Source organism: Nicotiana tomentosiformis, chromosome 4, assembly GCF_000390325.3.
Source record: "Nicotiana tomentosiformis chromosome 4, ASM39032v3, whole genome shotgun sequence".
Classification (NCBI taxonomy): domain Eukaryota; kingdom Viridiplantae; phylum Streptophyta; class Magnoliopsida; order Solanales; family Solanaceae; genus Nicotiana; species Nicotiana tomentosiformis.
Genome location: NC_090815.1, coordinates 16,406,672 through 16,420,733, shown reverse-complemented (window position 1 = coordinate 16,420,733; position 14,062 = coordinate 16,406,672). Strand labels below are relative to the sequence as shown.

Here is a 14,062-nt window from a genome sequence, read left to right as displayed (position 1 = left end):
TATAACGAAGGGTATATTAAAAAAATTTTCATAGTACATAGGTATATTTGGCCATTTGTCGTTGAAGAAATGGCATGTAGGAAGCAAAGCAAGGATGTGTCCTCTTCTTAGTACTATAGATGCATTCATTTTTTATTAATCACGAAACTAGGCCCCCAATGTTGGGCTGGTTATTAACCCAATCATTTGAATTGGGGGGCGATCCTCCCATTGAACTGACCCTACTCCAAACTGACATAGGTGATCAGGGCGCTTGAGTGAACCATGTCGAAAGAACTCAGCAAAATAATCCCGTAACTTCGGGAGAATGGGTACTCTCATATCGTTTGATTAGGAAAGCGGCACATACCAGGGGGTAGCGACAGTTTATTAAAAATACAGGACTCTGCTAAGTGGTAACACATTTATTGAACTCACCCCATCTTGACTCAATCCATCTCAACTCATATAAAGATGCGCCGATCCATGAGTAACTTTACCAAGTTATTTTAGAAATAATTCTTTTTTGTTCGATATGTTATATATGACCATAACAAAAAGAAAAAAAAATCTTATTTAATAATTATAACATTCATAAGAAAATAACATATATTATTTAAAGTTTAATAAAAGTTGGGCGGGTTGGGCTATGATGCAAATTATAGTTCATCTTGACCCAGCTCATTTCAAGCCAAGGAGTTTTTATGCAGGTCATTGACCCGCCCACGTATGCATTCAACTCATTTTGACCCACTAAAATTGGCTCAACCGGCCCATTTGACACCCCCACATGAAATTGATGCTTAATTAATGTTACCTAAAAGATAAACTAGAAAATGATCCTTAATTTATGCTTAAATTATTTTTTTGGGTCTTAGAAGGTACTTAATTATATCAATATATTATATATTATGCAGCCTCGATTTTTACTTCCTATTTGCCCTGCGTAGTTTGATATAGAAATACGAGTAAAATAAAATTACCAAAAAGAGGTATTTTAATGTTCAGATGCCATGAAGTTTAGTTACTCCTCAATCATTAATTGTTTAATATTATGACAAAGTAATATTTTTCTCTTTCATTATTCCAGGAGATAGGGAGCTCATTTGTGGTTTCAATATTTAGGCTATATTCTAACTTAATCAATGGAGCTAAGTTACATGTGAAACATTGGGTTAGAACTCTTAATTTCCTTAAAGCATAACAAACAATTTATTTCATTCTTGAAACATTACATAGAGAATTAAAGAATCAAATGAATACAAATACACTTGGCAACAAAAATACATGTAATAGGCTTTTGAATGATCAATTTAGGGAGCCGCAGACAGTTCTTATGATCCCATTTTGACCAGTTATGGGACTAATATCTCCCATTCTAATCATAGCAGCAGCAAAATCAGAGGCAAATGCGCGAGGACTGTTACTATATTCAGAAACAATACTATCGGTAGATCCACCACTAAGAAGGACTTGATCTGATTGAAGAAGACCTTTTCTTTGCCTCAAGTTCTTGAAATAATTGTTATCCAATTGATTAGGTGTAACCAAATCAAGTGGAGCTAGGTTTCCATTTTGGTCTTCTTTAGGACATTGACGTCTTCTTGTGCTAGCAAATCCAGCATCAATGTCTGTTCCATTGCCATAAATCCTATCGCGGAAAAGGAAACATTGTGCTTGGCCAATTGAATGTGCTCCTATAATTAGAAAGTTTAAATCATTAGAAGTAATTCTTAATTATTATCTGTACAAGTATATGCATGATAAAAATTCTATATATGTTTAATAATAACTTGATTAATTTTTACCTGATAAAGCAACCATATCCCTTGTGCTAAGGCCTTTGCTTGCAAAGCTAGAAATAAGCCTATTAAGAGGATCAAATGGACCGGGGAGATCAGTTTCAGCAAGTGTATGACTAGCAGTTGTTGAATCTCTTCTTCCGAGTTTCACTGCCCATGTTGGACCTCCAACCTAATTGCAAGTTATTAACATAATGTTGGTTAGTTTGATATACAGTCAGACTTCTTTATAACAACCATTCACTATAAAACCCAAGTTTTCTCTATAACATCCACAAAATATTAAAATAAACATGGCTGTTATAGAGAGATTTGATTATAATGTGAAGAAAATAAAAATCAAACTACGGATACTTACTAGAGTTGATGCATCTCTAGCGGCAACGGCAAGTATATCTGCACATGATACAATTCCTGGACATGTTTTTTCAAGCTCTCTTTTGGCATCTTCTATAATACCATAGCCTCTAGCTGATCCAAGATTTGGCAATGCAGTTTTCTCACTAACAATTGTAGGGGTCTCATCAAGTAAGATAGAAGCATCACAACCCTATAGTTAAAACCACAAGTTAGTACAATTGTAATCAAGTTAATAATTTCAACTTGAAGTAAATAGAGATACATATATACTACTAATTAATGTGTATTTAACCAACCTGAACAAAGCAATCATGGAAATGAAGGCGAATGAGAGATGCAGCCATACGACGTTCACGTGACACTGCTTGTCTAACGCTTGTACGAATGGTGTTGAGAGCATTAGGGCAAGTGCCATCATAGAATGTGGAAGAAAGTAGTGCATGGCATTGCATGCTTGAGAATATAAAGAGAAGAGAAAACATAGCAGCAATGGCTGCAAAAGCGTTGTTTGAAATACTAATCATTTTGAAAATATTGCAATGTATTGGTGATATGATGTCAAGAAACTAAGAATAGAAACTTATAAATTAGCTTTGTGATTGGAAGCTGTGAAGGTGATAGAAGAGAGAATGTGGCAATGAAATATTTATAGGCAAAAGTAAACACTTAATTTTGAGGCTAGTGGACCACTATTGGCTGCCAATATAATATCCGCGTTATTTCTAGCTTTTGTCTCCTATATAATTTGACTTGTTCTTTGGCTACATAAAATACTATGAAGCTTTCTACTTTTGTTACATTATCTTGTTCAATTTCTAATTACCAATTTAATTAACTTCAACTTATACCTGGTATTTAGCTGAATTATCCGTTGTAGAGCTGGTCTTTGTGGTTAAATCTTTAAGCTATCAGGGTAACAAAGCTAGCCTTTGTGGTTAAATCTTTAAGTTATCAGTGTAACCAATATATTACTTGTTTTTTTTTTTTTTTGGTATAGAGTACGTATCAAGTGCGATTGTTTACAACAAATTTTCATAGTAAAAAAAAACTACAATCACAAAAATAAAAATAAAATAATTTTGTTAATAAACAATTGTGAGTACAATTCTATTTATCCCTTGATTCTTCCGAATTATTCTCCATAATTCGAGGGCTACAACGACGTGTTTCTCGAACTTATGATGATGCAAACTTTCTTGGGATATATTTGATCTCTATGAAAGTCGACCAATATTTCGAATCGATCACGAGGAATAACTTTCTTGATCGCTCCTTCTTGTTCCTTCAATCGAGGGCCAATATGGCGCATCTTTCAAGCAAAGGATTTATGGATCTTCTTAATGCATTTCGAGTTAATCCAGAGGAAGAGCGTCTCTTGATCACTTTAGCGACTTTGAGGAAAATACTATTTAATATATTTAATCTCTTTGCAAGTATTTCATGAATTTATGAAATTTTGAGATAATTTAAGATAAATTTGAAAGAGAAGGTGGAAATAGGAAAATGTCAAAAGGTCAATAGGCCACTACATTACTTGTATTCCATTTTAAGGATTGGGTTAGGTGAAACGGATCCGTACCGTGACAGCTTGACATCCTGACCTTTTCTACCCAAGTGCTTTAAACTTTTTTCTTTTTAACAAGTCTTCAAAAATATGGAAACAATTAATTCTGCTTACATTGAAAATTAACCTAGCTAAAATATGTGAAAAGTTTCTTGTAAATTCAAAAAAACAAATTTTATTTTATTTTAAATATTTCTCGAAACAACCATGTATTCCAATAACATTCCATATACGCTCACTTCTTGAATGATTTTTGAAAAAGTTCTTCAAGATTTAATTTAAGAAATTTATTTAAACACATGAAAACAAGCCCTAGCTCTTTCAATCCTCTTGGCTGCCATTATTGCTTATTCCTAAGTTTGTTTGTTTTTCACGCTAGGAAGCTCCATAAATTAAATGTTTTATTTGGTACGTACTTTAGTGGCTGAATGCCATTTTCCAATATCATTGATTTGGGCACTACGTTGAAAGTCAAAGATCAACAGGCTTTAATATTATAATAATAGAATTACATTCAAACTTTTATAAGATGAAAGAACTAGTGAAACTCCAGCTAGCAAGCACCGCAGAATATTGCGCATGAGTTTAATAAAAAACTCATGTAAGAAATTTCTGCACCATCAAATCACTTATTAGGTTATTACGATTAAATTTATTAATATGCATTAATTGATAATATGGTAAAAATAATAACAAACTAGTATTAAAGTTCACAGGTTAAAATTAATTGATCATGTAGGGGAAAAAATTATGTCGTTAATATGTGTGCGTGTATATATATATATATATACACTTAAATTAATATAAATTATAATAATAATAAAGATTGTTGGTGCTTGTTGGGCTAAAATGACCCAAAGATACATTTAACAATGTGTCGTATACCTCATATGTAGCTCCCAACCTTTTTAACTCCCAATGTGAAACTTTGTTAGCCCAACACAAACTCAGATGACTATCTTTCGGAATAGACTTTACTTTGCTAGCTGGAAAATGAAATCTTCCCTAAAGTTGTATTTTAATGCCATTGATAGTTGATCCTTGACATCTCAATCTCATAATTTTATTCTTTGACTTTCTAGTTTGTTCAGCTTAAAACTCGAATATTAATAATGTATAACTACATATCAGTAAAGTTGAGGAATAAAGACACAAAAAAAAATAATACTTGAGATGATATGATATCGTATAATCAAAGAAGTCAAAGCCCGTTTTCTAAAGTACCAGATGCGTATAGAGAAAGGTCATCCCGAGTGAGAACCTCTCGACCCTTCATAGGCTCCTGGTCATGGACCTTGAGATCACGAGGAAGAGGAGGAAGAGGGCGATGTATAGCCAACATAGGATAAAGCGGGGAGCCTCGACGGAAGCTAAAGCGCAAGAGTTGGGGGTCAAGCTGGTGACTATGGGGGCTTGGAGGAATAGTGGGGACGCAAGCGCTATGTGAACTATGATTGCGCAGTGCATTAGAGTAGCCACGAGATAGGTATTAGGGGTCTCAAAGGGTTACTCTGTTGGTCACAAGGGAGACTGGTGGTGGAATGGAGAGGTGCAAGGAAAAGTGGATACCAAGAAAGCAGCATATCTGAAGCTAGTGGAAAGTGTAGACGAGGAGGAGAATAGGGCGAATAGGGAGCATTATAAGTTGACTAAGAAAGAGGCTAAGCTAGCAGTTATCGCTGCCAAGAGTGCAACTTTTAGTCGTCTGTATAAGGAACTCGAGGGTCGAGGTGGGGATAAGAGGTTGTTCAGGCTAGCCAAAGCGCGAGAAAGGAAGTCGCGTGATTTGGACCAAGTGAAGTGCATCAAAGACGAAGAAGGTAGAGTTTTGTTGGATGATGGGCTTATCCGTCGGAGATGGAAGACCTACTTCCATAGTCTCTTGAACAAGGAGGGCGACATCAGCATTGTACTAGGTGATTTGGAACTCTCCGGGAGTCGTTGTGACTTTGGGTATTGTAGGCGGATTAGAGTTGATGAAGTTGAGGGTGCTATGCGTAAGATGAGCAGGGGCAAAGCGATCGGGCCGAATGAAATTCCGGTGGAGTTTTGGAAGAGTGTGGGCAAGGCGAGCTTGGAGTGGCTCACTAGGTTATTTAATATCATCTTTAGAACGAAAAAGATGCCCGAAGAGTGGAGGTGGAGCACGATGGTTTCTGTATACAAGAACAAGGGTAATATCCAAAATTGCAATAATTATCGAGGTATCAAGCTGCTTAGCCATACTATGAAAGTCTGGGAGAGAGTGGTAGAGCTAAGGGTGAGAAGGAGTGTAACTATTTTCGAGAACCAATTTGGGTTTATGCCGGGGCGTTCGACTACAAAAGCCATCCACCTTGTTAGGAAATTGATGGAGCAGTATAGGGAGAGAAAGAAGGACTTGCATATGGTGTTCATCGACTTAGAAAAGGCGTACGATAAAGTTCTGAAAAAGGATTTGTAGAGATGTTTGGAGGCTAGAGGTGTACATGTTGCCTACATTAGGTTGATTAAGGACATGTATGATGGAGTAAAGACTCGATTGAAGACAGTGGGGGGACTCAAACCATTTTCTAGTTATGATGGGGTTGCATCAGGGGTCAGCACTCAGCCCATTTTTGTTTGCTCTGGTGATGGACGTACTGACGTGCCACATCCAAAGGGAGGTGTCGTGGTGTATGCTATTTGCAGATGATATTATATTGATTGACGAGACACGAGACGGTGTGAATGCACAATTAGAGGTGTGGAGGCAGATCCTGGAATCTAAAGGTTTCAAGTTGAGCAGGACCAAGATAGAATACTTGGAGTATAAGTTCAGTGGCGAGACTCTAGGAGGGGAAAGGAAGGTGAGGCTGGACTCGCAGGTCATCCCTAGGAGAGGGAGTTTTAAGTACCTCGGGTCTATTATTCTGGGGGATGGGGAGATTGATGAAGATGTCGCATATTGTATTAGGGCGGGATGGATGAAATGGAGACTCGTTTCCGGTGTTTTGTGTTACAAGAAGGTGCCACCAAAACTTAAAGGTAAGTTCTATAGAGTGGTGGTTAGACCAACGATGTCGTATGGGGCTGAATGTTGGTATTGCTCATGTCCATAAGATGAAAGTAACAGAGATGAGGATGTTGAGATGGATGTGCAGACATACCAGGTTACATAGGATCAGAAATGAGGTTATTTGCGATAAGGTGGGTGTGGCCTCTATTGAGGACAAGATGCGGGAAGAGTGGCTTAGATGGTTTGTTCATGTGAGGAGGAGGAACACAGACGCCCCGATGAGTAGGTGTGAGAGGTTGACATTGCAGGGCCTACAGAGAGGTAGAGGTAGGCCAAAGAAGAGGTGGGGAGAGGTGATTAGGCAAGACATGACCCGGCTTCAGCTGACCGATGACATGACCCTTGATAGGAAGGTTTGGAGGTCGAGAATTATGGTAGTAGAGTAGGTAGTGTAGAGTTTTCTTAACATTAGTATTGGTACGCAGTCTCATTTTTTGTTGGTAGTAGATTTTTATGACTAACCGTTATTTTCTTTCATTGTTGATCACTTTACTGTCTTGTTGTTTTATTCTGCTTTTATATGACTTTTTGATACTATCCCTTTTTTTCCTATATTTTCATTAATGTGGTACTTATAATATCCTGAGCCGAGGGTCTATTGAAAACAGCCTCTCTATCCTCACAAGATAAGGGTAAGGTCTGCGTACACATTACCCTCCCAGACCCCACGGTGTGGGATAATACTGGGTATGTTGTTATTGTATAACTACATATCAAATCATGAAAGGCACTACCTCTACCGCTTTCCCAAAATGAAAAAGAATAAAAACAAAAAAGGCAGTAGTGTCAAAGACAATATGACGTATAACAATACCAACCAAAGGGAAAAAGAATTGTAGAAACCTAACCAGAAACTTTATCATAGCATGTATATTTTATATAAATATAAATAAAAGGAGAAAAAAAAAGAAATCTTTGAAAATCCTATTGGGCAAGAGTTGTTGTTGACTATTTGAATATATAATGTGAGTTCTTTTGAAATAAAATACAGTATCATATGTTGTTTTCTGTTTAACAATTTCAAAGTCCAACCTCTGTAGCGTGGCGTTCTATACAAGGTGTGTTGTTTTGTACTTCAATACCACATAAGAGGGGTGATTTGTGTGGTGTCCAATTTTTCGCGTGCACAGATTATAGAAAGACCTGGTTCTTCTATGTGTTCCTTATACTACTGTAGCAGAATAATAAATACGGAAAGTAAAGAACACAAGTATTCTTACGTGGAAAACACCTTGCTCAAAAGGTGAAAAAACCATGACCTACTACCCAGTAGGAGTTTTTCAATACTTCACTAAATCACTGAGCCAAAAACAGGTCCATGAAGGTGGCAATGTGCCTTCTTTCCTGCATGGGCAGCACAACCTTATTAACAAATTCAAACAACACTTTGTGGGGTGGCTTCATCTCACTTTTGTATACAGCCTTAGGCTAAAGCTCTTCTTTATTGTCAGCAAACTTCCTTGTAATAGCAAGTGATGTGGGGAGGTTTTCTAGGCTTGGCCATTTTAATTTTTTGTAGTCATTGTACCCTTCAGCAGGTACTCCCAGAATTTTCCCAACTCCTTGTCATCAAAACTCACAGTCACCCCCTTTACCACACTGGTAACTCTTCCATTTTTTATCTCACAATTTTTCATGAACTCCACAATCTCAGTTCTGGCAAGCTTTCCATCCATCTAAAGGACCATGTCCTTCAAATCCTGCAGTTGTAGTTTTTTTAGCAGCATCATCATGCCTTCCTTCTCCAAGTCCTTGAGGAGTCTACCTTTCAAGATGGTTCTTTTTCCAAACTTAACCATTTTGTCCTTCTCTGCATCAGATTCTTCTTCTTCTCCACTCTCTTGTTCCTCCACTACTTTCACTTTTCTAGACTTCAAGGCACACCTAGTTCTTTTTGCCAAGGTAGAAAGTTCTGCTGACTTTGTTTTTGAAGGAGACTTCTTTTTGGAAGTCTTGATTTTCTTTTCTTTTGGAGTCATAACCTCCACCTCTTCTGACTCCTCTTCATCATGAAGGACCAGGTCCATCTCCTCAATTTCAACGGCCTCAATATGCTCAACTACCTTCTTTTTTCCCTTTGCAACAGCTTTTCTTTTACTTTCTTTCAAGGCCTTCTTAAGTTCAGCCTCACTCTGCTTCTTCTGACTCTTTGTAACTCTTTCTCTTGTGGGAGGAGTCTCTACAATTATAGAAGAGGCAGCATTTCTCTTCTTGTTTTCCCTAGTAGTTCCAGGGATTTTAACTCCTGAACTCTTCTTCCTTTTTAGATTATAGCTGTCAGACACACCTTTCAGTAGATCTTCGAGGGGTTCCTGTACTGATGGAACAGGTTCTTGAACATTCTTTCCCAATCTAACCAACCCCTCAGCAACTTCTCCAGCCCTACTTCCCACCTTTTCTTGTAAACTTTCTTCTTCTCCAGCCCTCCACCTCTGATAAGCTACTCCCTTGAGCTGGAACGTAACAAAAGCAACCTCGCTCGTCTCCACAATACCCATAGTACGAAGAATGCGGTGACAATCCTCCAAGAAACCCTGGACATCATCTGCCGCCAATCCACTGAAGGTAGGAGGGTGGTACTTCTTGTACCTCTCAAGTATAAGTTGTTCCTCCTTAGATGTTGCTGCCCTAACCACAGAATGAACTGGAATCACCGGCTGTATCGCCATGACACCTGGAACCTGACCAATATGAACTCGCTACTCTGGAGTGTGGGCGGAGAGAGTCTGAGCTCCTCCCCTGGTCTGTGAAGTAGGTGGGGCAACCAGAATCAACCCCTCCTGAGCCAATGTACCAAACATGCTCATAAATTGTGCTAAGGTCTCCTGAAGTCCGGGTGTAATAGCAGGCGCCTCCGGTACCTGCCCCCCGACTGGAACTACTGGAGGCTCCCCAACTGCTGCTCTGGTAGGTTCCCTAGCAGCGGTACATGCTCCTCGTCGGCCTCTGCCTCTGCCCCTAGCGACATCTGCTCTGGGGGCAGCGTTATCAGCAACTGCAGCTCGTGTCCTCACCATCTGTGAGAGAATGGAATGATAAAAGCTTCAAACTTCGAGATTAATAAACTCGCACAATAGGAATGAAGGAAGTGAAACTGTCCTAATAGTTCCGTAGCCTTTCGAAGATAAGTACAGACGTCTCCGTACCAATCCGCAAGACTCTACTAAACTCGCTTATGACTCGTAGCACCTATGAACCTAGAACTCTGATACCGACTTGTCACGACCTAATTTTTTCCTCCGTTGGGTATCGTGATAGCACCTAGTCTTAGGAACTAGGTAAGCCTAATATTTACTGAATAATAACAATAATTAAATAACATCTAACAATTTCTGAAATAGAAATCTCTATAAAATTTACAATTTCCAAAACCGGTAGTACAAGTCATAAGCTCTATAAAGTTTGCTATAAATTTTTAAATATAACTGTTTGGAAATAGGTAAAACAGTATGAATACAAAATAGGAAGGTAACTCTGAATTCTGTGAACGCAGCAGCAAGTTTACCTTAAGTTTCCACATCAACAATCCGCACAGCTAGCTAATGATCAACTGACTTCGAAATACCTGGATCGGCACAAAAATATGCAGAAGTGTAATATGAGTACACCACAGCGGTACCCAGCAAGTATCAAGACTTACCTCAGTGGAGTAGTAACGAGAAACAGTCAAGACACCTACTGGACTAAATATCCTGAACAAGTATAAGTATAGAAACAACATAGTATTATATCTACATAAAGACTACGCGAAGTGGCAATTAATATGGTAAATTTTAGTAAGAAAGGGATACAAAAACTATCAGCGGAACACCATAATAATGACATAGAAAAACGAACGGAAACACAGCCTAAATCCGATGGACACAACTAAAAGAAGGGCAGGTAGAAACTAGATGAAAAACAACCACTTTCACACCAAGTTTTTAGTCAATAAATTCCACGAGGTACCGAATCTCATACTATTCACAACTCACGGGTCTCAATACCTGAACCCTAACATTTGACATCCCGTGCCCTCATTACACTTCATAACCACACTGACGACTCATGTGCCAAATAGATCCATTCTCACATAGAAGGCAAGAAAACAAGGGTGTGAAATTATCAAACATAAAATAATTTGAGTCCAAATATATTACTGTCGTTATACTATTGATTCAAATATATCCCTTTTTCGTTAAATTTGTCCAAAGTGGACATCCAATAATACGTGACACTGACATTTGATGAGGTGGATGCCACATGGCTTGCCACCTTAGCGCCCCTAACCATTGTTTCCCTCCCTTCTATGTTTTTTCTACTACTAAAACTTTCTTCCCCTCCACCACTATTTTCACCATTACCGCTACCATAAAAAATATTGTATTTCAAATTTTAGTCTTTTATATGAATTATGGGTACTGAAGTGGCATGCCATGTGGCATCCACCTTATCAAATGTCAGTGTCACATAGGATTGGATGTCCACTTTGGATAAACTTAACAGAAGGGGTATATTTGAACCAATAGTATTACAGCAATGATATATTTAGACCCATAATATAACGAAGGGTATATTAAAAAAAATTTCATAGTACATAGGTATATTTGGCCATTTGTCGTTGAAGAAATGGCATGTAGGAAGCAAAGCAAGGATGTGTCCTCTTCTTAGTACTATAGATGCATTCATTTTTTATTAATCACGAAACTAGGCCCCCAATGTTGGGCTGGTTATTAACCCAATCATTCGAATTGGGGGGCGATCCTCCCATTGAACTGACCCTACTCCAAACTGACATAGGTGATCAGGGCGCTTGAGTGAACCATGTCGAAAGAACTCAGCAAAATAATCCCGTAACTTCGGGAGAATGGGTGCTCTCATATCGTTTGATTAGGAAAGCGGCACATACCAGGGGGTAGCGACAGTTTATTAAAAATACAGGACTCTGCTAAGTGGTAACACATTTATTGAACTCACCCCATCTTGACTCAATCCATCTCAACTCATATAAAGATGCGCCGATCCATGAGTAACTTTACCAAGTTATTTTAGAAATAATTCTTTTTTGTTCGATATGTTATATATGACCATAACAAAAAGAAAAAAAAATCTTATTTAATAATTATAACATTCATAAGAAAATAACATATATTATTTAAAGTTTAATAAAAGTTGGGCGGGTTGGGCTATGATGCAAATTACAGTTCATCTTGACCCAGCTCATTTCAAGCCAAGGAGTTGTTATGCAGGTCATTGACCCACCCACGTATGCATTCAACTCATTTTGACCCACTAAAATTGGCTCAACCGGCCCATTTGACACCCCCACATGAAATTGATGCTTAATTAATGTTACCTAAAAGATAAACTAGAAAATGATCCTTAATTTATGCTTAAATTATTTTTTTGGGTCTTAGAAGGTACTTAATTATATCAATATATTATATATTATGCAGCCTCGATTTTTACTTCCTATTTGCCCTGCGTAGTTTGATATAGAAATACGAGTAAAATAAAATTACCAAAAAGAGGTATTTTAATGTTCAGATGCCATGAAGTTTAGTTACTCCTCAATCATTAATTGTTTAATATTATGACAAAGTAATATTTTTCTCTTTCATTATTCCAGGAGATAGGGAGCTCATTTGTGGTTTCAATATTTAGGCTATATTCTAACCTAATCAATGGAGCTAAGTTACATGTGAAACATTGGGTTAGAACTCTTAATTTTCTTAAAGCATAACAAACAATTTATTTCATTCTTGAAACATTACATAGAGAATTAAAGAATCAAATGAATACAAATACATTTGGCAACAAAAATACATGTAATAGGCTTTTGAATGATCAATTTAGGGAGCCACAGACAGTTCTTATGATCCCATTTTGACCAGTTATGGGACTAATATCTCCCATTCTAATCATAGCAGCAGCAAAATCAGAGGCAAATGCGCGAGGACTGTTACTATATTCAGAAACAATACTATCGGTAGATCCACCACTAAGAAGGACTTGATCTGATTGAAGAAGACCTTTTCTTTGCCTCAAGTTCTTGAAATAATTGTTATCCAATTGATTAGGTGTAACCAAATCAAGTGGAGCTAGGTTTCCATTTTGGTCTTCTTTAGGACATTGACGTCTTCTTGTGCTAGCAAATCCAGCATCAATGTCTGTTCCATTGCCATAAATCCTATCGCGGAAAAGGAAACATTGTGCTTGGCCAATTGAATGTGCTCCTATAATTAGAAAGTTTAAATCATTAGAAGTACTTCTTAATTATTATCTGTACAAGTATATGCATGATAAAAATTCTATATATGTTTAATAATAACTTGATTAATTTTTACCTGATAAAGCAACCATATCCCTTGTGCTAAGGCCTTTGCTTGCAAAGCTAGAAATAAGCCTATTAAGAGGATCAAATGGACCAGGGAGATCAGTTTCAGCAAGTGTATGACTAGCAGTTGTTGAATCTCTTCTTCCGAGTTTCACTGCCCATGTTGGACCTCCAACCTAATTGCAAGTTATTAACATAATGTTGGTTAGTTTGATATACAGTCAGACTTCTTTATAACAACCATTCACTATAAAACCCAAGTTTTCTCTATAACATTCACAAAATATCAGAATAAACATGGCTGTTATAGAAAGATTTGATTATAATGTGAAGAAAATAAAAATCAAACTACGGATACTTAATAGAGTTGATGCATCTCTAGCGGCAACGGCAAGTATATCTGCACATGATACAATTCCTGGACATGTTTTTTCAAGCTCTCTTTTGGCATCTTCTATAATACCATAGCCTCTAGCTGATCCAAGATTTGGCAATGCAGTTTTCTCACTAACAATTGTAGGGGTCTCATCAAGTAAGATAGAAGCATCACAACCCTATAGTTAAAACCACAAGTTAGTACAATTGTAATCAAGTTAATAATTTCAACTTGAAGTAAATAGAGATACATATATACTACTAATTAATGTGTATTTAACCAACCTGAACAAAGCAATCATGGAAATGAAGGCGAATGAGAGATGCAGCCATACGACGTTCACGTGACACTGCTTGTCTAACGCTTGTACGAATGGTGTTGAGAGCATTAGGGCAAGTGCCATCATAGAATGTGGAAGAAAGTAGTGCATGGCATTGCATGCTTGAGAATATAAAGAGAAGAGAAAACATAGCAGCAATGGCTGCAAAAGCGTTGTTTGAAATACTAATCATTTTGAAAATATTGCAATGTATTGGTGATATGATGTCAAGAAACTAAGAATAGAAACTTATAAATTAGCTTTGTGATTGGAAGCTGTGAAGGTGATAGAAGATGGAATGTGGCAATG

At 37.4% G+C, this 14,062-nt stretch overlaps 2 protein-coding genes across 2 annotated transcripts; both read right to left on the bottom strand.

Moving 5' to 3' along the window:
- Window positions 1-1,167: 1,167 nt before the first annotated feature.
- LOC138910599 (lignin-forming anionic peroxidase-like) lies at window positions 1,168-2,759 on the bottom strand. The gene is made up of 4 exons (XM_070201839.1): window positions 2,438-2,759; window positions 2,140-2,331; window positions 1,788-1,953; window positions 1,168-1,676 (listed from the first exon to the last, which is right to left on the bottom strand). Exons 1-4 carry the CDS (start codon window positions 2,663-2,665, stop codon window positions 1,288-1,290), a joined length of 975 nt encoding a protein of 324 aa, XP_070057940.1. The 5' UTR covers window positions 2,666-2,759; the 3' UTR covers window positions 1,168-1,287.
- A 9,689-nt stretch (window positions 2,760-12,448) lies between these two features.
- On the bottom strand, window positions 12,449-14,062 carry LOC104116554 (lignin-forming anionic peroxidase-like). Its single transcript, XM_070201838.1, has 4 exons — window positions 13,719-14,062; window positions 13,422-13,612; window positions 13,069-13,235; window positions 12,449-12,957 (listed from the first exon to the last, which is right to left on the bottom strand). Exons 1-4 carry the CDS (start codon window positions 13,944-13,946, stop codon window positions 12,569-12,571), a joined length of 975 nt encoding a protein of 324 aa, XP_070057939.1. The 5' UTR covers window positions 13,947-14,062; the 3' UTR covers window positions 12,449-12,568.